General features: G+C 41.0%; 1 protein-coding gene across 3 annotated transcripts in view; it reads left to right on the forward strand.

The window, feature by feature from the left end:
• DISC1 (DISC1 scaffold protein) overlaps positions 1 to 22411 on the forward strand; it is a 361524-nt gene that overhangs the window by 313791 nt on the left and 25322 nt on the right. For all 3 annotated transcript variants that reach the window (XM_081223881.1, XM_081223879.1, XM_081223880.1), the window contains exon 11: positions 16285 to 16561. In XM_081223881.1, coding sequence (XP_081080007.1) covers positions 16285 to 16561 — 277 coding nt within the window. The remainder of the gene's footprint in view (positions 1 to 16284; positions 16562 to 22411) is intronic.

A 22411-nucleotide genomic window follows, 5' to 3' on the forward strand; every position in this document is an offset into this window, starting at 1 on the left:
ACAAAGCCTCCGTCCCTGGCAAGTGTGCTGTTCGCTGTCTCAGGAGCCGCGACCACTGTCTGTTTGGAGCTCATGTTACACCTCCTGTGGTCTGTGGACAGAGAATACCGACACCAGGGGAAGCACACCTAAGGCATTCACGATGACAGGATGAGCTGACAGCTTCTGTATCCCCACGGTTCTCACGCTGCGCCGACAGCATCACCAGGCTGGTACTTGCGGCATCACAGCGTCACTCGTTCCCAAGGAGCTTCTACTGTCCTTGATAGAACACAGTTGGGGAACATTTCTCTGTTTTCTTTTCTGCACGGCCAGTTGCACGTGTCTGCAGAGCTGCGTGGATGCTCCGCCTCCTTGACTGTCTGGCTGCACGTCTGTCCCATAAGACGTTCAGGTGGGAGCGCTATGGCAGGTCCTCTTCCATCCCACCCCTGAGCTGTCTTTGGAAAGGTGCCTCTTCTGAGAGGCGGGAAGAATAACAGCTTTCACCTACAGGGTGGGGTCTGGCTCCTTTTCTTTTCAAGTTGAGCTACTGGAAGTGCCCAGGAGATAAGCTGGGATGCGATTTACCAGGCACTCTCTCTTCCCGTCTTGCTCCTGTTTCCCTTTAAAATTCCTCGTCTGCCCTCGGTGTGGGCATGTGTTTACATTTATCCTGTGGCTCTCAGGACTCAGTGTAGCTCTCCGACTTCTGAAGAGCTCTGATTTAGAAGCCCTTTCCACAACTGCCACTGATCAAACATGTCCCCACAGACCATGACAGGGACTCTGCAAAGTGGGACGTTCAGCACCAAAGGTAAGGCTGCAAATTTTGGCAAAAAGGCCAAAGGAAAAGAAGTGGACAAATTCAACAATAATTTAAATTTCCTTCTTGTTATAAAAGTAAAGTATGCCTGTGGTTTATTTGAAAGGAAAAAAGAAAGAGAAGGAAAGAAAGAAAGAAGGAAGGAAGGAAGGAAAGAAAGAAAAGAAAGAAAGTGGTAAAATATAAAGAAAATCCCCTGTTCCTCCCCCAACTATGAGGAAACAGTTTCAAGTATATCCTTCCAGAAATCTTTCACTCATGCATAGGCATATATGGATGTATATGCCTGCCCTTTTGTCATTTTTAAAAACTCAAATTAGATCTTAACAGAATACTGTTTGTTCTGTGCTTTACCTATTTTCGTTTAATTTTTCTTGGAAGCCTTTCCATTTTAAGAGGCTTAGCTTAGCCTTCTATTGTGAATGGTTGCACGGTGTGTAACAATAACTTTGGTGGATTTGTTTTTTCCCTTTGGTTGTTTCCAGTTGTTTCTTGTGATGCAATTACTGTACTTTTTCACACAGCTCTTTTTTCTTGTCTGAATATATCTGTAAGGTACATGCTTCAAAGTGGAATAGCTAGCTCAAAGACCATGTGCTTTTTTAATCTTAACAAACATTGCCAAATGACTTCCCTAAAAAAGGGTAATGATTTATTTGCACATCTTTACCTTGGATGTGGCTGATTATGTTTTTATATACTTTTTGGCCATTTGTATTTCTTCTGCTTATTCTGCCTATTTTCTCTTGGGTTGTTTGTTTTTCTTCTTATTGATTTTCCTTGAAGGTTAAGGAATTTGATTCTTGGACTATGCTATATATTAGAAATATTTTTTCCTAATAGGTCATTTGTATTTTGATTTTCATTTATGGCATTTCTTACTGTGTAGAAGTTGAAATTTATATGTATCCAGATTTGTCACTTTTTTTCCTTTTTGACTTCCAGGTTTTTGTGTCTTCCCCACTTTAAAATTGTAGTCAAATGATTTAAAATTTCCATTTAGTCACTGAACAGCTTAGAAAACAATGCAGCACTGGCACAGTTGAGTGGCATATTGAGATTTTACCCTGACTTTAATTTTTTTTTTTTTTTTTTTTTTTTTTTTTTTTTTTGCGGTATGCGGGCCTCTCACTGTTGTGGCCTCTCCCGCTGCAGAGCACAGGCTCCGGACGCACAGGCCCAGCGGCCATGGCCCACGGGCCCAGCCGCTCCGCGGCATATGGGATCCTCCCGGACCGGGGCACGAACCCGTATCCCCTGCATCGGCAGGCGGACTCTCAACCACTGCGCCACCAGGGAGGCCCTGACTTTAATTTTTAATGTACTCAGTCTACTGGGATCACTTATCAGGAAAGCTTTTCCCCTATTAACCTTTATTAGGATGGCTATTTTTTAACTTAATTGTTTTATGTGCTTCAAATTGGAGGAGTCCTTTAAGTGTAACTTCCCTGAAAGTTCATTCAGTTAATTAAGTACTTACTGAGTTCTATCATGGTTAATACCTTGCTAGACCATATGATTCATAGGATTAAAAAAATGAGTATGACCTATTCTCAAACCTCATTAAGTACCTACAGTAGAAGGTATATGTACCTAAAACCCCAGACATCAAGGAGGAGTATAATAACTGTCTTAAAAGTACTATAAAATGCCATAGGAGTTCAGAGAATGAGACTATATATGGTGTGGGGATCAGGGAAGAGTTCTTTACTAAAAGGACATTTGAGATGGGCCTTGATGAATTAGTTGGCTTTTTAATGGGTGGGGAGTTTGGAAAAGAAAAGTCAGGGAAGTAGTAGTCTGAAATTAGAAACTTGTCCGTTTGTCCTGGGAAGAGCAAGTGGTCCACTTGGGTGTCATCTAGGGACACACAGGAGAGCCGTGGGGAAGCATCTGGAACAGAGCTGAGGTCGACTGCTGAAAGGCCTTGAGGGACTTGGCTTTCCATCTGGCAAGCAGTGAAGGCCACTAATGTTTTTAGAGCAATAATAGACGGGATAGATTGGAAGAGTGAAATGTCTGAAGGCAGAAAGCCTCATCATTAACTGCAGGGGTGAAGAAATGAATTGCTTAATTTGGGGTAGAGTCAACAAGGGGAAGAATAGACCTGAACAGTGTTCTCCATTTATGATCTACATTTCGATGGAGGGAAAGAAAAATGTTGAAAATGACCATGATTTCTGGACTTCATTCAATTCACTCTTTTTTTTTAAAAAAAATTGAAGCATAATTGATTTACAATGTTGTATTAATCAATTTACTTTTTTAAAAACTTTTTATTTTATATTGGAGTATAGTTGATTAACAATGTTGTGTCAGTTTCAGGTGCACAGCAAAGTGGTTCAGTTATACATATACATGAATCTATTCTTTTTCAAATTCTTTTCCCATTTAAGTTGTTACGTAACATTGAACAGAGTTCCCTGTGCTATACAGTAGGTCCTTGTTGGTTATCCATTTTAAATACAGCACTGTGTACATGTCAATTGAGATTGACATGTACACAGTCAACTTACTCTTAGCACGCGTTGAGTCCTAGTACCTGTCAGTGTGCTGGGTGCTGGGAACAGAGCAGTCAGCACGGTAGACAGGACTGCTGCTCTCAAAGGATTGAATTCTAATGGTGCAAGGGCAACACATAAGCCAAGATAAGGCAGGAATAAGAGACCGTGAATATAAATAGAGAAATTAAGAGGAGGAGCTGGGTTGATGGAGATACCTGATGACTTTGACTTCATGTTCTAAAACTGAGTGTTCAGTTGTTCCAGATAATTATATACCTAGTTGTTTCTGATGGTATTCTGTTTCCTTCTTTATCTGGGTGTTTACAACTGAGTGATGTAGGGGGGAAAAAAGGTAACTTGTTGCTTAGAGTTTGAAACAGGCTGCAAAGTTGGAAAAGCCTTCTAAAATTCGTGGCTGATTGGCTTATCCACAAAGGAAAGGGAACTGAGCAGACACATGGTCAGAATATATCTTTGGCTTTTGAGGATGCCTTAATTTTCTCCCCTGTAAAATGGAGGTCTATCCCAGCACAATCATTTTACTTTGCTTACAATTTTGTAGGTCATAACTTGGGAAGGGCATGGCTGGGCAGTTCTCACTAAGGGTTGTGGTCATGAAACTGAGGTTGCAGTCATGTCAGCTCAGCTGGACAGGAAGATGCCTCACTCACATGACTGGCAGCTGAGAGTGGCCGTCAGCTGAGATTGTAGCTGGTGCCAATGACCAAGCAGTTGCATGTAGTCTCCTCAGCATGGATCTCAGGATAGATGGAATTGTTGACTGGCTTCCCTCAGGGCAGGTGTCCCAGAAGAGTTGGTGGAAGCTGCATGACCTTTTCTAGAATCAGTTGCTTACAAGAAAGTCACTAAGGGCAGCTCAGAATCAAGAGGAGAGGACTAAGACTCCACCTCTCAATTGTAGGAATGTCAAAGAATTTGAATTGTGATTTTAAGTTGCCACAATGTTGCAATACTATCTACTTCATAAGGTTATTTTGAGGATTAACAACTTTAAGAACAGCTCCTGACCAATCACTGTTAGTTAACAGTAGTGATGATGATGGTAGTGATGGGGATGATGAGGATGATGGAGATGATGAGGATGATGGGGATGTTGAAGATGGTGGGGACGATGGGGGTGATGGGGATGATGGGGATGATGAGGATGGTGGAGATGATGGGGGTGATGGGGATAATGGGGGTGATGGGGATGAGTGACTGCACTACCCTTCTGCAAAATATATTTTATTATTGTTGGAACGTTTACTCTTGGATGGAATTAATTGCTGGTCTCACCCAATCTATAGTTCTTACATAATAATAGAATAATAAATAAATATGGACCACAGTGGTCAAACCTTGGCCACCATACATGCACATTTAAGACTGATTTTCATGTTATTAGTGCCTACTACTCTTCAAGATTTGAGAACTTATATACTTTTTCTACTACTGTTGCTCTTTTATATATTGTATATATCATTTCATATCTTCCTTTTTTTTTTTTTTTTTTTTTTTTTTTTGTGGTACACGGGCCTCTCACTGTTGTGGCCTCTCCCATTGAGGAGCACAGGCTCCGGACGTGCAGGCTCAGCGGCCATGGCTCACGGGCCCAGCCGCCCCACGGTATGTGGGATCTTCCCTGACCGGGGCATGAACCTGTGTCCCCTGCATCGGCAGGCGGACTCTCAACCACTGCGCCACCAGGGAAGCCCCTCATATCTTCCTTTTTATACTCCATCCTCTGAGACAGACATGAGATATTATTTTACAAATATAGAAACTCAAATGGAGAGAAAGTACTTCTCAAAGGTCACCAACTTTGTAGCAGAGGCTAAACTCCCATCAAAGTCATCTGATTTTGGCTGAATCAGCTCTGTTCAGCCACAACTAATAGGCATACCAGCTCTAAATGGCTTAAACAAAAGTAGGAATGGACACCTGCATTGGTTGCTTCAGCAACTAAGACTTGTCCTCAAAAACCCAGATTCTTTCCATTTCTTTTTTTCAGCCATTTCCATTCACAGTGCATCAGCTTTGCTTGTAGGCTGCTTCCATTAGGGTCACAAGATAGATACAGTGGTTTCTTTGTTCATTGCTGTTTGGGGAGAGAAAGTAAAAACTATTCCCCACCCACCAGCACCCCAGCATGGGCCACAGAACGTGGTCTGATTGAGCTAAGTTCAGCTATCTGGGATTGCCAGCCCCTGGACCATAAAGGCTTGTCCAGTAGAATATCATAGGTCAACTATTTTCATCAAATCACAGTCTAGCTGAGGAGCTAGGGTGGAGTTACTATCCAATAAGTCTCAAGGAGGGAGGGTTGGTTACCTGACTACTCCCCGAGTTCTGTTAGGAAGGGTAAAAAGAAGAAGGGGCATTGGCTCAGAAAACAACAGTGTCCACTACAGTTTCCTGGACAAACACTTTTTCATATACTACATTTCCTCTTGTCATATTATCAGATGGCATTCTGGGAAGCGGGCTAAAATATCCAAAAGTCTTTGTTCAGGGGAGAATTGTGTTAATCTTCTTTCTTGGAAAATAAAAGACAAAGGAATAAAATTTAAATATTTCTAAGAAAAACAGTTTTTAAAAATTGGAGATTAAATCTTTGTTGCCCAAGGAATGGAAAGATTTTAGACACATGAGAACTAGTAGTGTTTAAGCAATTTGCAGTTGAAAGCTTTGTACCATTGGGCATTCACGTATCGGTTTGATAGTTTCCTCCATCGTAGTTATAGAAAAAGACCTGGTTATTTTCAAAGTTTCTAAAGAATGAGGTAAAATGCTAATACTCCTTTTAAAAAAATTAATTAATTAATTAATTAGGCTGCATTGGGTCTTCATTGCTGCGCATGGGCTTTCTCTAGCTATGGCGAGCGGGGGCTACTCTTCGTTGCGGTGCACGGACTTCTCATTGCGGTGGCTTCTCTTGTTACGGAGCACGGGCTCTAGGCGCACAGGCTTCAGTATTTGTGGCACGAGGGCTCAGTAGTTGTGGTTCGCGGGTTCTAGAGCGCAGGCACAGTAGTTGTGGCGCACGGGCTTAGTTGCTCCGCAGCATGTGGGATCTTCCCAGACCAGGGCTCGAACCCGTGTCCCCTGCATTGGCAGGCGGATTCTTAACCACTGCACCACCAGGGAAGTCCCAAAATGCTAATACTCTTTAAGTGAAAATATTAATAAATCAGGAAAGAGAGTTTGGTAAGAAGAACTGAAATTGTAGGTGTCTGTGTTAGAATTCAGTATTTCCATTTCTAAAATGGATTGAAGCTTGCCCACAAATTTCCTGCCTACCCCCTCTATTAACATCATTCTCTGTAAATAACACATTCATGCCTCAGTTCCATGATGATTCAAGCCACAGTCAGATGATCTCTCTTGGACCTCATTTAACTTTTAACTGGGAGGAATAACAGAAATGATGAATCTCAATTATCTATTCAACTTTCTCCCAAGCACTGAAATTGTATCTTCAAACTGCCTCATTAGTAGTTGTGAAAACATCACCAAAGATCTCACATAGCTCAAATAGCTGTAAGTCATTCATTTAAGGGATTATTACTAAAGACCTAATTATTCTTCTGTACAGGAATAGCAAAACATTGCAAGACTCCGAAATTAGCCACTACTCTCTTTATTACAAATGGATTCAGTAAGAAGATATTTTAAAAATCTAAAGTTTCATGAAATTATTACATGAGCTATAATGAAGCACTGCAATTTTATATCTACAGTGATTTACTCACCACTCAGTATGTGTCTCTAAAATTGGTTTCCAAACTTTGACATATGCATTCTAAGAGATATTTCAGGATAAATATCTTTCACTTTCACTCAAAGACCACACATACTATATCTCATCAAAAAGAAAGTGAACACAAAGTTACAGTATTCAAATCACTATAATGTAGAAAATTATTTACAAAACGAGCAAACTCTTTTCCCTTAGGAAATTTATGAGAGGTTGGCTGCTGGCTCTTTCCCTTCAATCCAGCCCTGCACACACCATGAGAAATCAGAGAGATGCTGATGGATCTGACAAGTTAATAATAAAAAAATATCCAAGAACCCCCTGGGCAACTGAAAATGATTTGGTCTCCATGTGGGGAAGAAACAGATGATAAAGTGGAGGAGAGGTTTTCAGGCACGCCCCTTTCTTTCTCCCACATTGCCTGGGAAGGCCAGTGCCCACTGCGTTGCTTCTGGAAAGACACAAGCACCTGCTGGCCAGTGAATCAGGGGAGGTAGGACTAGAAGACCAGCCTCAGAGGAGCCACCATGGGAGGGCTTGGATCTTGAGCATTCCTCCAGCCCTCCCAGTTCCATGAGGGGTAGATAATTGCAACTGAGGGAATCTATGTTTTTCTTCAAGCACAGACGTACAGATTATCCCATCAGAGGTTCTTTTCCCTGAGACGATGTCCCACCCTCCCACCACATAAACCTACTAGGTTGGGCACAAGTTAGGGCCTTGGCATTATCCCCTTCTCCAAAGACCCATCACCAGCCAAAGTGGTTAATATGCCTAAGGAAACATGAACTCATATGGAAAATACACAAGACTTCTTAGGAGGGCAACTGCTATAAAGGAACAACAACAATAGAAGGACTCTTACCTGATGAAGTGTAATTAGACACAAGATGTTCAATAGATGTATCACGTATTTCCTAAAGATAAGGGAGGATATTGGAGACAGGAAGTAAGACAGGAAGTCACAAAGAAACCCAAATGGAAATTCAGATAAGGCAGACTTTAAAAATTGAAAAAAGTCTCAGTAAATGGGTTGAACAGCCAGGTGGATTTTGTTGAAGAACCAACTAGTGAGCCAGATGACCATTCAAAAACTCTGAGGGCCTGAGAAACAGAGAGAAGGGAAAAAAACAAAAGTTAAGCAACGTACAGAATAGGGTTATTTGATCAAAGTTCATATGAAAAAAAATGCCAGAAGAAAAGAAAACAATTAATAGAGGCAAGAGAGGAAATATTTGAGGGACTAATGACTGAAAGTTGCCCAGAAAAAAAGGAAAAGCTGTAAGACCTTTTACCAATGGGCTTAATGACTCCAACAGAATAGAAAAGGGTGGGGTGGTCAATAGGTTGTAATTAAACTTTATATATAACAAAGATAAAAGAAATTTCTAAGGGCAGATCATCTAGAAAGGGATAAGAATTAGATCTCAGACTTTTCAATAACAACATAGAAGGCAAGAAGGCAGAATATTAAGCCAAACCATTATTTAGAGTTTGAGTGTGAAATAAAGATGTTTTCAGACCTGTAAGTTCTTAAAAGATTTACAGGCCTTCCCTAGTGGTACAGTGGTTAAGAATCCGCCTGCCAGTGCAGGGGACACGGGTTCGAGCCCTGGTCAAGGAAGATCCCACATGCCGCAGAGCAGCTAAGCCCATGTGCCACAACTTCTGAGCCCGCATGCCACAACTACTGAAGCCCACGCACCTAGAGACCGTGCTCCACAAGAAGAGAAGCCACCTCAAGGAGAAGCCTGTGCATTGCAACGAAGAGTAGCCCCCGCTCGCTGCAACTAGAGAAAGCCTGTGCACAGCAACGAAGACCCAACCTGGCCATAAATAAATAAATAAATAGGCCGTCTGTCAAACCACTAAAAAAAGAGAAGTTTTAAATGAAAAATAAGTTCAGGAGGGCAGTGTGAGTTATGTGAGAGAGTACATGAAAAAAACTTGAGTAAATTTTACTGTTGAGGAAATAGAGAGCTTACAAATAAAACAAAAATGTATCTTAGTAAACATTTAGAACTAAAATATGGCCTCGAGATACATACAAATGTATCACCTTGCAGATGGGATGGGGATAGAATGAGGGGGTGGTGAACATTTGCTAAGGTGCAGCCCAGGTAGCCTCATTCCTCCCCTGATCTACTGCAAGTCCCTCAGACGACAAATGAAAATTTAATTTCACGCAAAAACCTGTACACAAATGTTCATAGCAATTTTATGTATAATATTCCCAAGCTGGGAACATCACAGATTGTCCTTCAGTGGGTGAATGGTTGAATAAACTGTGGTCCAGACAGAGCATGGCACACTACTCAGCAATAGAAATGAATGAACTATTGGTATGTGAATCTCCAGGGAACTGTGTTGAATGAAAAACGCCAGTTCCAAAAGGTGCATTATTTATGATTCTATTTATATAACATTTTTGAAATGGCAAAATTTTAGAAATGGAGAACAGATGTAGTGGTTTCCAGACACTAGGGATGGGGGTCAGGGTGGGAAGTAGTGATGTGGTTATTACACGGCATATAGGGATGCTCGTGGTGGTGGAGTTGTTCTGTACCTTGAATGTGGTGGTGGATACATGAGCTTACACAAGGGATAAAATTATACAGAACTATAGACATACACATGCACACACACACGAGAGGACATCTGAATAAGATCAGTGGATTGCACCAATGCCAATTCCCTGGTTGTGATATTGTACTATATTTTTGCAAGATGTTACCATTGTGGGAAACTGGGTAAAGGATACATGGATCTCTCTGTATTCTTTCTCACAATTTTATGTGAATTAATAAAAAGAAAAAGGAAGGTAGGAAAAAGAAACAAAGACATACAACTTTTTAAAATTAGACATCTTAGTTGTAATATATCATAAAAACAGCAACAATTAAACAGTAATTGCAACACCTGGGTTAAAGCCAGTAATCCCAAAGATTAAATTCCAGAATGGATTTTTATAAAATTCAGCCAAGTGTTTTGTATTGCATTCATTTCTGGAAAAAAAAGTAAAAATAAAGTTGAACATAAAGTGTGGTAAAAATATAAGCCAGGAAAAGTGGAACTAAAAGAATATTGGGGTAACAATTATAATATCAGACAAAGCACTATATGTAAAATTTTGGGGACAATAATGTTGCCAATTCTGGAATTCAATTACAGAAAAATATGAAAATGAATAAGTTTGATGGTAGGTATACAAGTGTTTGTTAAATTGTTTTCCATATTTTTCTGTATATTTAAAATATTTTAATAATTTTAAAACTAAAAAAAATTTTGTAAAAAAAGACAAAAATATTGGAGATGATTAAAGTATTACTCAGATGAAAATTTAGAGCTTTAAATACATTAGCTAAGGGCTTCCCTGGTGGTGCAGTGGTTGAGAGTCCGCCTGCCGATGCAGGGGACACGGGTTCGTGCCCCGGTCTGGGAAGATCCCACATGCTGCGGAGCGGCTGGGCCCGTGAGCCATGGCCGTTGAGCCTGCGCATCCAGAGCCTGTGCTCCACAACGGAAGAGGCTACAACAGTGAGAGGCCCACATACTGCAAAAAAAAAAAAAAAAAAAAAAAAATATATATATATATATATATATATACATTAGCTAAAAATTAAGTAGTAAGAGAGGAAAATCAAAGAAAGAAAACTAACAAGCATTTAACAGCAGAAGCTAATAAAAAGATAATAAATCTAAAGAATGACAAAAAAGTTAATATAAAGATAAGATCAGAAATCAAGGAAATAGAGAACAAAAATTAATAACTAAGATTAACAAAGCAGAAGTTGTTCTTTGAAAAGATTAATAAGCTAGCAAGCCTCTGATAAGACTGAACAAGATAAATCAGAAAAGAGGTAAATAACTATTTAAATAAAGTACAGAATGAAAAGGAGAAATGTCTATGGAGACAAGTGATTTTAAGAATAATTTTTAGGGCTTCCCTGGTGGTTCAGTGGTTAAGAATCTGCCTGCCAGTGCAGGGGACACGGGTTCGAGCCCTGGTCCGGGAAGATCCCACATGCCATGTAGCAGCTAAGCCCGTGCACCACAACTGCTGAGCCTGTGTTCTAGAGCCCACGAGCCACAACTATTGAGCCCACGTGCCACAACTACTGAAGCCTGTGCACCTAGAGCCCGTGCTCTGCAACAAGAGAAGCCACCGCAATGAGAAGTCCGTGCACCGCAACGAAGAGTAGCCCCCGCTCACCGCAACTAGAGAAAGCCTGTGCGCAGCAACGAAGACCCAACGCAGCCAAAAATTAATTAATTAATTAATTTTAAAAAATTCTTTTAATTTATGAACAAACATTACAATACATATGAAACCCATAAGAAAATGGATTGATTTCTATAAAAGATACAAATTGTTAAACTGGATACAAGAAGAAACAGAAAATCAGTAGACTAAAAATTAAAGATATTGAACTGGCAATAAAATGCTTTCTTCAACAAAAGCCTTAGGAAAAGGATGGGGAACCCAAGGCAGGAATAAACTGGCAATGGATAGGTAAAGACAATTCACAGGAGGAGATCTGAGTGGCTGTGAAACGATTGCGGTGGAGAAACACAACTTCAAGGAAGATGCCACTTGTCACGTATCAGATTGGCTACAATTAGGAAACTGGACAATAGAGTCCAGTTTTTCTAATAAGGATGGTCTCTTCTCATGTGTACCAGACCCCATTTCTGCTCTCTTGCTCCAAGACATGGCTCAGATATCTGTGTTCTCCTTCTCTCTTTTTATTACTTTAGGAGTTTTTTTGCTGTTATTGTTGTTGGGTTTTTTTGTTTGTTTGTTTTTGGCTGTGCTGCGCGGCATGTGGGATCTTAGTTCCCTGACCAGGGATTGAACCCGTGCCCCCTAAGTGGAAGTGCGGATCCCTAACCACTGGACCTCCAGGGAATTCCCCTCTTTTTTAAATTTTAGATTGGCATATAACACAATCAGAAAGTGCACACATTGTGAATATACTGCTTGATGAATTTTCACAAAATGACCATACTCATCACTGCCACCATAGAAAAATAAAGCACTTCTAGTTACGCCAGCAGCCCCCTCTTCCTGTCATTACCCCTCTTCTCCCCAGAGAAGCCACTATCCTGATGTCTAACACCATGAATTAGTTTTGCATATTTAAAAACATAAAATAAATGGAATCATAGTGCCTCCTTTTTGCCTTTTTGTCTAACCTTATGTTTTTGAGATTCAGCCATATTGTTGCAGATTGTACTAATTTGTTCATCTTCTTTGCAAAAATTCCAATGAATGGACATTTCACAATTTATCCTCTCTTCTATTTATGGCCATTTGTTTTCCCTCCCAGGTTTTGGCTGTTACAAATAATGTTGTCCAATCATACATATATACAGTTGATCTTCATTATTTGTGGATTTTGTGTTTGCGAGTTTGTCTACTTACTAAAATTTATTTGTAACTCCCAAATCAGTACCCGCAGAGCTTTCCCCGTCATTCATGGACGTGCCCAGAGTGGCCAAAAATCTGAGTCACCTGATGTGCACAATCCCAGCTGAGGTCGAACAAGGCAGTGCTCCGTTTCCTCGTTACAGTTTTCATACTGTAGACAAGTGCCCTTTTTGCTGTCTAGTTAATGCCGTTTTTCACATCTTTGTGCTTTTGTCTTGGTGATTTTGCTGTTCAAATGGCCCCCTCCCCAGCACAGTGCTGAAGTGCTGTCTGGTGTTCCTGAGGGCAGGAAGGCTGTGATGTGTCGTATGGAGAACCTATGTGTTTTGTAAGCTTTGTTCAGGCCAGAGTTACAGTGCTCTGACCATGAGTCCAGTGTTAGTGAATCAACAATATATATTAAATAAGGTGTTTTTAAACAGGAACACACATAAAACAAGGTTATATATTGATCAGTTAATGATAATGTTGTAACCAAAGGCTCACGGGAAGCTAACCCTCCATTTCCCCTGAGAGCAGTGGTTCAGTATCTGCTCATTCAGTGCTCATGGTGACTACAGAACATGACTACTGCGAACAATGAGAATATGTGCGTTTCATGAGTATAAACCTAGGAGTCGTGGTGCTGGGTCATGTGATCGACATATTTTCAACATTAGTACATCTGTCAAAGAGATTTCAAAGACACTGTGTTCATGTACAGTCCCATCAGCAGTATAGGAGAGGACTAATCATTCTTTACCTTCTCTGACACTTGGTATTGTCAGGCTTTTAGATTTTAGCCATCTTGATGATGTGCAATACATCACACTGTAGTTTAATGTGCATTTTCCTGATGGTTGATGGCATGGTGCATCTTTTCATAAGGTATTTATTGGCCATTTAGATGCCCTCTTTTGTGAAGTGTCTGTTCAAGTCTTTGCCCTTTAAAAAAATTGGGTTGTCTGTCTCTTTCTTATTGTTCTGTAGGATTCCTGTTTATATTCCAGAAGCAGTCCTTTGCTGGTTATATGTATTACAAATAACTTCTCCCACTTTGTGGCTTACCATTTCATTTTCTCAATGATTTTTTTTGATGAATATAAGTTCTTCATATTAATAGTCAAATTTATCATTTGTTTTCTTTATAGTTAGTACTTTTTATATCCTGTTTGAGAGATCTTTGTTTACTATAAATTCTTAAAGATATTATCCTACACAGGCATACCTCAGAGATATTGCCGGTTTGGTTCCAGACCATGGCAATAAAGCAAATATTGCAATAGGCAAGTCACACGAATATTTTGGTTTCTCAGTGTTTACACTATACTGTAGTCTATTAAGTGTGCAATAGCATTATGTCTAAAAAACAATGTATATACATACCTTCATTTAAAAATACTTTATTGCTAAAAATGCTAACCATCATCTGAGACTTCAGTGAGTTTTCTGAAACTCTTTTTGCTGGTGGAGGGTTTGAAATATTGCAAGAATTACTAAAATGTGACACAGAGACATGGAATAAGAAAATGCTGTTAAAATAATGGTGCTGATAGACTTACTTGATGCAGAGTTGCCACAAACCTTCAAACTGCAAAGAAAAAAATTCACTATTTGTGAAGTGCAATAAAATGAAGCAAGGTATGCCTGAATTATTTTCTAGAAGTTTTATTCCTTTATTTTTCACACTTTGATCTACAATCCACCTGAAATTGATGTTTGCATGGTATGAGCCAGTAATCATGACTTTGATCTTTTTTCCTATAGAGATATCCAGCTGACATAGTGCATATGTTTAGAAGACTGTCCTTTCCCCACTACACTTTGTCACTAATGCTTTCATGACATATTTCCATCCTTTTGTCTGCAACATGTTTGTATCCTTATATTTATGTATGTCTCTTGTAAGCAACATGTAATTAGATTTTGAATTTTTTATTCTAGTTTAAAATCTTTGACTTTTAAATACAGGATTTATCTATTTATATTTAATGTAATTCCTCATATATTAGGGAATAAATAGTTCTATTTTGCCATTTTCCCTATCTGTACCACATTCATTCCTGTCTTCTTTATTGCTTTCACTAAACCAATACTTAAGTATTTTTTTAATTTAAAAACATTTCTCCCAAGCTTGTTAGTTATACATTCTTTTAATTTCTCTGTTTTATGACTACCATAAGGGGTTCAATATGAATCCATGACTTTTTAAAGTTTAATACAAATGAGCACTTTACTACTTTCTGGACAACACAAGGAATTGAAACTATTTTAATTCCTTTCACTCCCTCCTTCTCTTTGTGCTGGCTATCATGTATTTTAATTCTTCATATATTTTAGATCACAAAAGAAATTATTATTACTGTTTTTTATATCAACAGCCACTTAAATTTACCCGCACATTTACTCTTCCCATTGTTTTTCATTCCTTTATGCATGTCCTTGCTTCCAACTGGGATCATTTCCTTTATTATGGATATACTGCCAAGGAATTCTTTCAGTTTTATTTATTTGAAGATATCTTTCTTTTACTTTTATTTTTGAAGGAAATTAAAAATAATTGTGTAACTTATAGATTGTTAGGTTTTTTCCACGATTTTTAAGATGTTGCTTTATTACCTCCTGGCATCCACCATTTCTGTCACCGATATACTTCCTTGAAGTGAATGTCTTTTTCCACTAGCTGTTTTTAAGAGTTTTGATCTGTCTCTGTTGTCCATCAGTTTCACTAAGATGAACCTAGGTGTGTGTTTTAGTTTGATTTTCCCTTCTTTGAGATTGTAGCGCTACCCGAATGTGTAGTTTGATGTCTCTTGTCAATTATTTGAAAATTCTCAACACTAGCTCTTTTAATATTGCTTCTGTCTCATTCTTTCTTTTTTACTTCTGGATTCATCATTTATAGATACAGCCTTTAAAATAATGATGATTCATATGTTGAGGAAGATAGAGGACATGATGGATAATTTCATCAGAGAACTGAAATATATTTTAAAAATCAAGTAGAAATTATAGAACTGAAAAATAAATTAACTAAAATTTAGAACACAGAGATAAATTGAATAGCAGATTAGACACAGTAGAAGGAAGGATTATTAAATGGAAGATAGGTGTATAGAAAATATCCAGCCTGAAGCTGAATGAATGGATGAAAAATACATACTTTCATTTAAAATTTCAGGTTTTTGGCTTTCCGTGAAAGTCAGAATTTTTTGTGAACATTGAGTCTACATTCCTCATAGCTTTAGTTGCCCTGAGCTGAGGAAGGGCTCTCTGTGCAGGGATATGTCCTTTCTACTAGCAAGAGTTCACTTCTCTCTATTGTTTTCTGCCACTGAGGCTGAATATCAGTTGTTATGGTTTATATTACCCCTGCACTGCTTCACTCATTTGTGTTACCTGGGTGAGTGTGGTTTAGTAAGGGAAAATGGTGGGGGAGGGACAATCTAGACAGATGAAATAGCACATGAAAAAGTACTTACCCTGGGGGAGTTGGGCAGGTCTGGGGACTCAGATTAAGGCAGCAGGACTAGAGCACAGACATGAGTGGGGGTGTTGTATTGGGCCACTGAGTCTGAAAAAATATTTAGGATCTTGGATAGCCTTACAGACCAAGTAGCTAAGAAGGACTATACTTATTTCACGGTAAACAGATTTGACCCCTCTGAATCTTCTGGTTGAAATAATCCATCACTATGTAAACTTAACTTGTTAACTCTAACTTTTAGCCAGGAAGACAAGTTATTGGTGTGGTATGATGAAACATCACTTAATTAATTTTTATGCCTTTGTTTCTTCTCTGCCTTAGCTGCAAGTGTCCACTGCTTGGAAAAGTGTGGGAAGCTGACTTGGAAGCTTGTCGGTTGCTTATCCAGAGCCTGCAGCTCCAGGAGGCCAGGGGCAGCCTGTTGGCAGAAGATGAGAGACAGATGGATGACTTAGGGGGAGGTGCTTGTACAACAGCTCTGGCCATCCCCCCGAGGCCCCACTCTGAAGATGAGAGGAAGACCCCTTTGCAAGCATTTGAAGAGTGGAAGGTGCACCTGACCCCTTCTCCTCACTGTGCTGGCAGTGAACAGAAAGAGGTCTGTCCATCCGCATAGCCTCAATAGGGGCCTTACTCTGAGGGATGATTTGGGACCACACTTCAAGTGAGAGCAGTAAATACTGGGCAGGCTTCCCACTGAGCCACCCAGACTCTTTAAAGATTTAACAACTCCTGAATATGATTACAAAATGATGTAGAATTTTTATAGAAGTTGTTTAAAATATAGGAGAATGGAAAGAATTAGTTCTATTTTCTAATTTCATGGCTATCGTTAGAATATACAATCTAATATATAATTACTACATATATAGCCCACACTATATATGTCATATATAAGATATAGCTACCCTATGTACTACATATTATATATGTCATATATGATATTTCATTTTGTATTTAGAATCCATATCTTACAATATTGATTCATTAGAATCAAACAAATATATGTATATATTCCAGTAACTGTTTTTGCCAAAGCAAGGTCATAATGAATGTTAGAGTTTGCTCTTGTCATTTAAAACAACCTAATACTTGGCCTGTGATATATGCATTAAAAATTAAAGTGTAGATTTATTCAACATTTTACCCCAAGGCTGACCTAGATCAACAGAGAAGAGTTCCCCACCCCTCCTCTCCCTGGTTCATCTCTCCTCTCTCCCCTCCCCTCTCACACTTTCCCCTCTAGCCCTAATAAGAGTCTTTCAACGAAAGGGCTCCAGGAATTTTTTTCCAGTTTTAGTGCTATGACAGGAGGCTTTAGAGCACTTTTCTGGCCAGATTCCCGGGTGTTCTGAATATTAAAAGAAAGTAAAACCTTGGTGAAACTGGAGGAACGTGTCATTTCACGCTCACATCTCACGTTTGCCATTAGTTGTGCCCCCTCCCTGGGTCTCTGCCATGACTCACCAGGGAACGCACCCCATTTGGGGGCCTCCCCACCGTCCTGTCTGAAGGACCATGGTCTTTACAGAGCACACACTCGCTGACCATGTGTGCCTACCGTCTCCGTCTTCTGGACCACTGGGAAAATTGATACTTGATCATATATTTGAATTGAACAACCTGATGAGAAAGCAGGCTGTTGTCGCTCTCTGGAATCCTGCTGGCCTCATAAAATTAGGCTCTACACTGAGCTGTCAATGATCTCAACTCCTTTGTGAGCTGAGGCCCTGCAGGTGGAATCCTCCACAAAGCCTGGTTGCCCGAGCTCATGCTTAGAGTTGTTGAAAACTTGTGGCCAGTTGCAGTTGGCCAGCTTCAAAGAATATTCTGGTGCGAGGGACACACTCCCTGAGTGAGGGGAAGGGAGCCCTGGGTGGAAGAAACTGCAGGCCCTGGGGCTGAGTCTTTGAAGGTAGGGCTGCCTCTCCAAAGGGGCTTCCTGGGAGCTCAGTGCCAGGACAGGAGCCAAGCCAGGTACATGGTGGGGTTTGCTGGGACAGTGAACACCTCTGGAGGTCATGCCTGCTTCAGCAGATCTGACCTTGCAGGGGGAGTCTCCTCCCTCCCTCTCTCCCTCTCTCCCTCCTCTTCCTTCTTCCTTCCTTCCTTCTTTCCTTCCTTCCTTCCTGCCTTCTTTCTTTCCCTCCCTCCCTCCCTCCCTCCTTCCTTCCTTGTTTCTTTCCCTCCCTCCCTCCCTCCCTCTCTCCCTTCCTTCCTTTCTTCCTTCCTTCCCTCCTTCCCTCTTTGCTGTGCTCATGTGTCCCTCCAGGCTCTCTGGGGGATGACTCTCCTAAGTATAGGAGGCTTATTCCTCCTCTATAAGGTTGTAAGCATCTGCCAATCTGGCTATAGGAAAACAGCTTGTTTGCTTAAAAGTAGGAAAATCAGAGTCAAGGATGAATGGAGCAGAGCTTTATCACAGAATGATTCTCCAAGTTTCCGTGGGGAGGAGGTGCGGGCGGTGACTGAGACAGCAGAAGGGCACAGTGGCTGCCTCCTCAAGCTCCAGGACTGAGCCCCCAGCTCTGCCCCACCAGCTGAAGCGCTGAGGATGTTCTGTCGTTTTTGGGGGTGGGAGAGAGACGAGGGGCCTTGAAACCCCCTGCTAGCTCAGTGCCATCTCCCATCCTGTGTCTTTTCCGTCCCATGTGCTGTCCCTGCATTGCTTTTCTGGGTTTATATTCACAGAGGGAGGCGGGCATCTTTTGAACTCGGGAGTGGCGGGAATGTTAAGATGGTAGGTATTTTCTGGAAAGGGCAAAATTGTGGAAACAGAAAACAGATCTATTGTTGCCAGGAATTGGGATTGGGGGAAGGGACCCATCACAAAGGGCAACAGGAAGGAACTGGGGTGGGGGGCTGTATGTGACAACACTCTTCTCTGTCTTGATTGTGGAAATGGCTGCATAACTGTGTGCGTATGTCTAAATCTATAACTTTACACCCAAAACTCTACTGCATGTAATGTTACAAAAGTGACTGTAATTAAAAAAAAAATAACATCTCCCTATTTAAAAGTGAGGCTACAGATGTTTGAATTGGTTGCACTTGTCTTAGGGCTATAGGAAGACGGTACAGCAGAACGAGCAGAGCTGAGGCTGCCGGGCTGTATACAAGCCGCATTCCCTTATCTGCTAAAAAAACCAAACAAAACAAAAAAATGAGGATAATGGAAACTATCTCATGAGGTTGCTGGGAAGATTTAAATAGAATAGCATCTAAAGTGATATTAACGCATATATGTAGAATCTAGAAACATGGTACAGATGAGCCTATTGGCAGGGCAGGAATAGAGACGTGGACGTTGAGAATGGACATGTGGACACAGCGGGGAAGGGGATGGTGGGACGAACTGGGAGATTGAGATTGACATAAACACACTACCATGTGTAAAACAGACAGCTAGTGGGAACCTGCTGTATAGCTTGGGGAGCTCAGCTCGGTGCTCTGTGATGACCTAGATGGTGGGCGTGGGGTGGGAGGGAGGGCGGTCCAAGAGGGAGGGGATATATGTATCAGTACAGCTGATTCATTTCATTGTACAGCAGAAATTAACACAACATTGTAAAGCAACTATATCCCAATTTGAAAAAAAAGTGAGTGATACATACATAGTAGAGGCTTAAATAATGTTTTGTATGTGTGTGTATTTATCACTCTTTCCAGCAGTCACAAGAATCTCCTAAGACCTTTTAAAAATAATATACCTTGCTTCCTTTATTAAGAAGCAGAACTGAGCAATGAATCAGTGGAAGATATTCAAGAGAAGAAAGACTTAATAAAGGAAAAGTCTTGTTTGTATTTGAGTGGAGGATCTTAGGCTACTGAAGGCACAAACTATAACCAAGGGTCTCATTCGGAAGGTGTTTTTGTTTTCCTGCCCCGGTTTCTAGGGAGTCATTGAAGGCTGGGTCCTTGTGTATTTATCCTGTGGCCACAGTGTCTGTTTGCTTTGCAGCTGTGAGTTGGTTTGGCTGTGGAACTCCCTGCTGGGTCTGGCCACCCTGCCCGGGTTTCTCTACTGAAGCATGATGCCCTGAAGGCAGTCAATTTCTTTTTAACCCAAATCTTCCATGAAAAATTGCTGACTTCTTATGAAGGTCCACAGGGAGATGGATTTTCAAAGCCTTCCCTGTGCTTATCTGCCCCACGTGGGTGCGTGCATTTTGATTGCACTGGTTATAACAAGTGCTTTGTCATTAATTAAAGATTTTGCTGTGTTTAGGGTCCCACCGGGCTTCTCAGCACCATTTTCCCCATTTTACAGCTGGGCCCATTAAGGCATAGTAATTTGCTGTGAGCTTTGTTACCGAGGAAGTCAGCCACAGGGCGAAGGGCCCATTTTCTCTTGCGCTTCCTCAATGGTGAGAGCCCTCTTTTTCAGTTTCATTACAGCTCTCCTGCAAGCCTTTTCTAGGACCCTGGAAACAATCAGGTGCCGTTGGCTCTGCTTTATAGACATTACAGAAATTGCATGGGGGCCAGACAGGAGCTGGGGAAATCAGTGAGCTAGCTTCCTCTGCTCTGAAGTTGCTCTTTTGTACTCGCTGTACTGGCCATTATACCTGCGTAATTGTCTCTTTCCTGTCTGCAGCCTGCGCTGCTGGGATGCTTTCTGTATTTACTACAGAGTGGGCACCCCTCCCGCAGAGTTCCCCCGGACAGCGTCACCCTCCCAGCCTCCAGCTGCTTCCTTTCCCAGCTAGTAGCTGCCACCAAAGAGGCCAAAAAAAGGTCCAGCGGTCTTGAGCCATCTCATGCAGGGTTTGAGTAGTCAGGGTTAAGATGTCTGCAGTGAAAGGAATTAGCAATAAGACACAGGGTAGCTTTATTTTTTTAATTTTTATTTTTTTATGGAAGTCTAGTTGATTTCTAGTTTTATTTATTATATGGGTCTCCAGAAATGATTGTTGATGTCTCCCGATTCCTTTTTACTCCATTTCACAAGAAAAGAAAGCTGGAAAAATGGATCTGTGGTGAAGACGTGTGTCCTCACCATCTTAAACTGGTTTCTAATTCTAGAAACATCTGAAGTGGTCAAAGGGCTTCTTCTTTGGTCCTGACAGATGCAGACCTGATTCTCTCTCTTCCCTATCACTTCCCGGCTCCCTTGAGCTCTCAGAGGGGCAGCAGCCTCACCAGCGAAGCGGGGTTGAAAGAGCAGGTCCTGAACTACACGTCTCGATAGTTCTTACACCTTGGAACTTATGAGACAACCCCCGGGGGTGGGTAGGACTGCTCACTCGCTCATCAGCTGCTTTTACTCTTTTTGTCTAAGACCTTTGGGGAGAAAGCAAAAAGCTTGGGTGTGAAGAGAAATTCCACCTTCTCTACAATTTAGTATTTCGTGTTGCAAACCCATCCTCCTTAGCCCAAGAGTAGAGAAGTAGAAGCAATCAGGCTGCCATCAGGATTGGTAATTGGTTGATTAATTAAAAAGCCAGAGAATCATAAAAAATGATGTGCATTTTAAACTTTTTTTTTTTTTAAGTTTGCTATAAGACCAAGGCTTTTTGTTTGTATAGGTCTTCCTGACTGGCTTTTCCCATGGCCATTCTTGCAGAACCCTCACCAATAATGCATCATCTAAAACTACCAGTTTTCATTTCTTTAAAGAGGACTGGAAATTTCAAGAGCACTTGCAAAACAGTCCTCAGTTTCCCCCTCTCTCTCCCTCTCTTAAATATTGTTGAGTTTTCCCAAGGTTTTCAACTTGGTTTATAGAGACAAGAACTCCCCTTCTTTTCCCACTAACATTTCATTGCTTTACATAGTATTTATTTTAATTATGTAATTAATTTAAGTGCAGCTGGCATCAGTAGGTTTAGAAACAGCTCCACCAATAGGATCAGAAGTTGGCAGGCTCACAGGCTACGTCCTGGCCCTGGCCCTGGCCTTGGCCCCTGCCTTTGAGGGGTGGGGAGCAGAGCCCAGGACACCTGGCAGGTGGGAAGAAGAGGCTTTTGGGCCTTCAGTTAACTGGTTCATGCCGGTTCTCTCAGTTAATTAATGTTAGCTTCCAGCCTCCTGCCCAAGGAGACTAAATGGACGCCTTGGATCTGCTGCTTTCCCTGCTTTTGGAAAATTACAAAACCACTTTCTTTGCTCCAGGGCCTAACTGTGGCAATTCTTCCACTAATTAAAAATAGTTCTGTGCTTCTGAGGAAAACAGCCTCGGGGCCCTCGGAGCCTCCTTCACCTTGGAAATTCCTTGTCACTCATTGATGAACACTGAGGGGTGGATAGAGGCTGGTCACTGGCTGGCTGGTGAGGATTGAGTTATGGCACTTATAGCACAGGCGGCTGGTCTAACAAATATGCAGTATTTTCCTTTGAGTAGCTGAAAGATTTTTAATCCAGGCTTTCACATTTCTGGAAAGTGAACTAACACTCTGTTAAAAGCAGTAATTCTAGTCATCTCATAGTTGCATAGGTCACAAAAAAC

This window comes from Mesoplodon bidens, assembly GCF_964165515.1.
Source record: "Mesoplodon bidens genome assembly, chromosome: 1".
Taxonomy (NCBI): Eukaryota; Metazoa; Chordata; class Mammalia; order Artiodactyla; family Ziphiidae; genus Mesoplodon; species Mesoplodon bidens.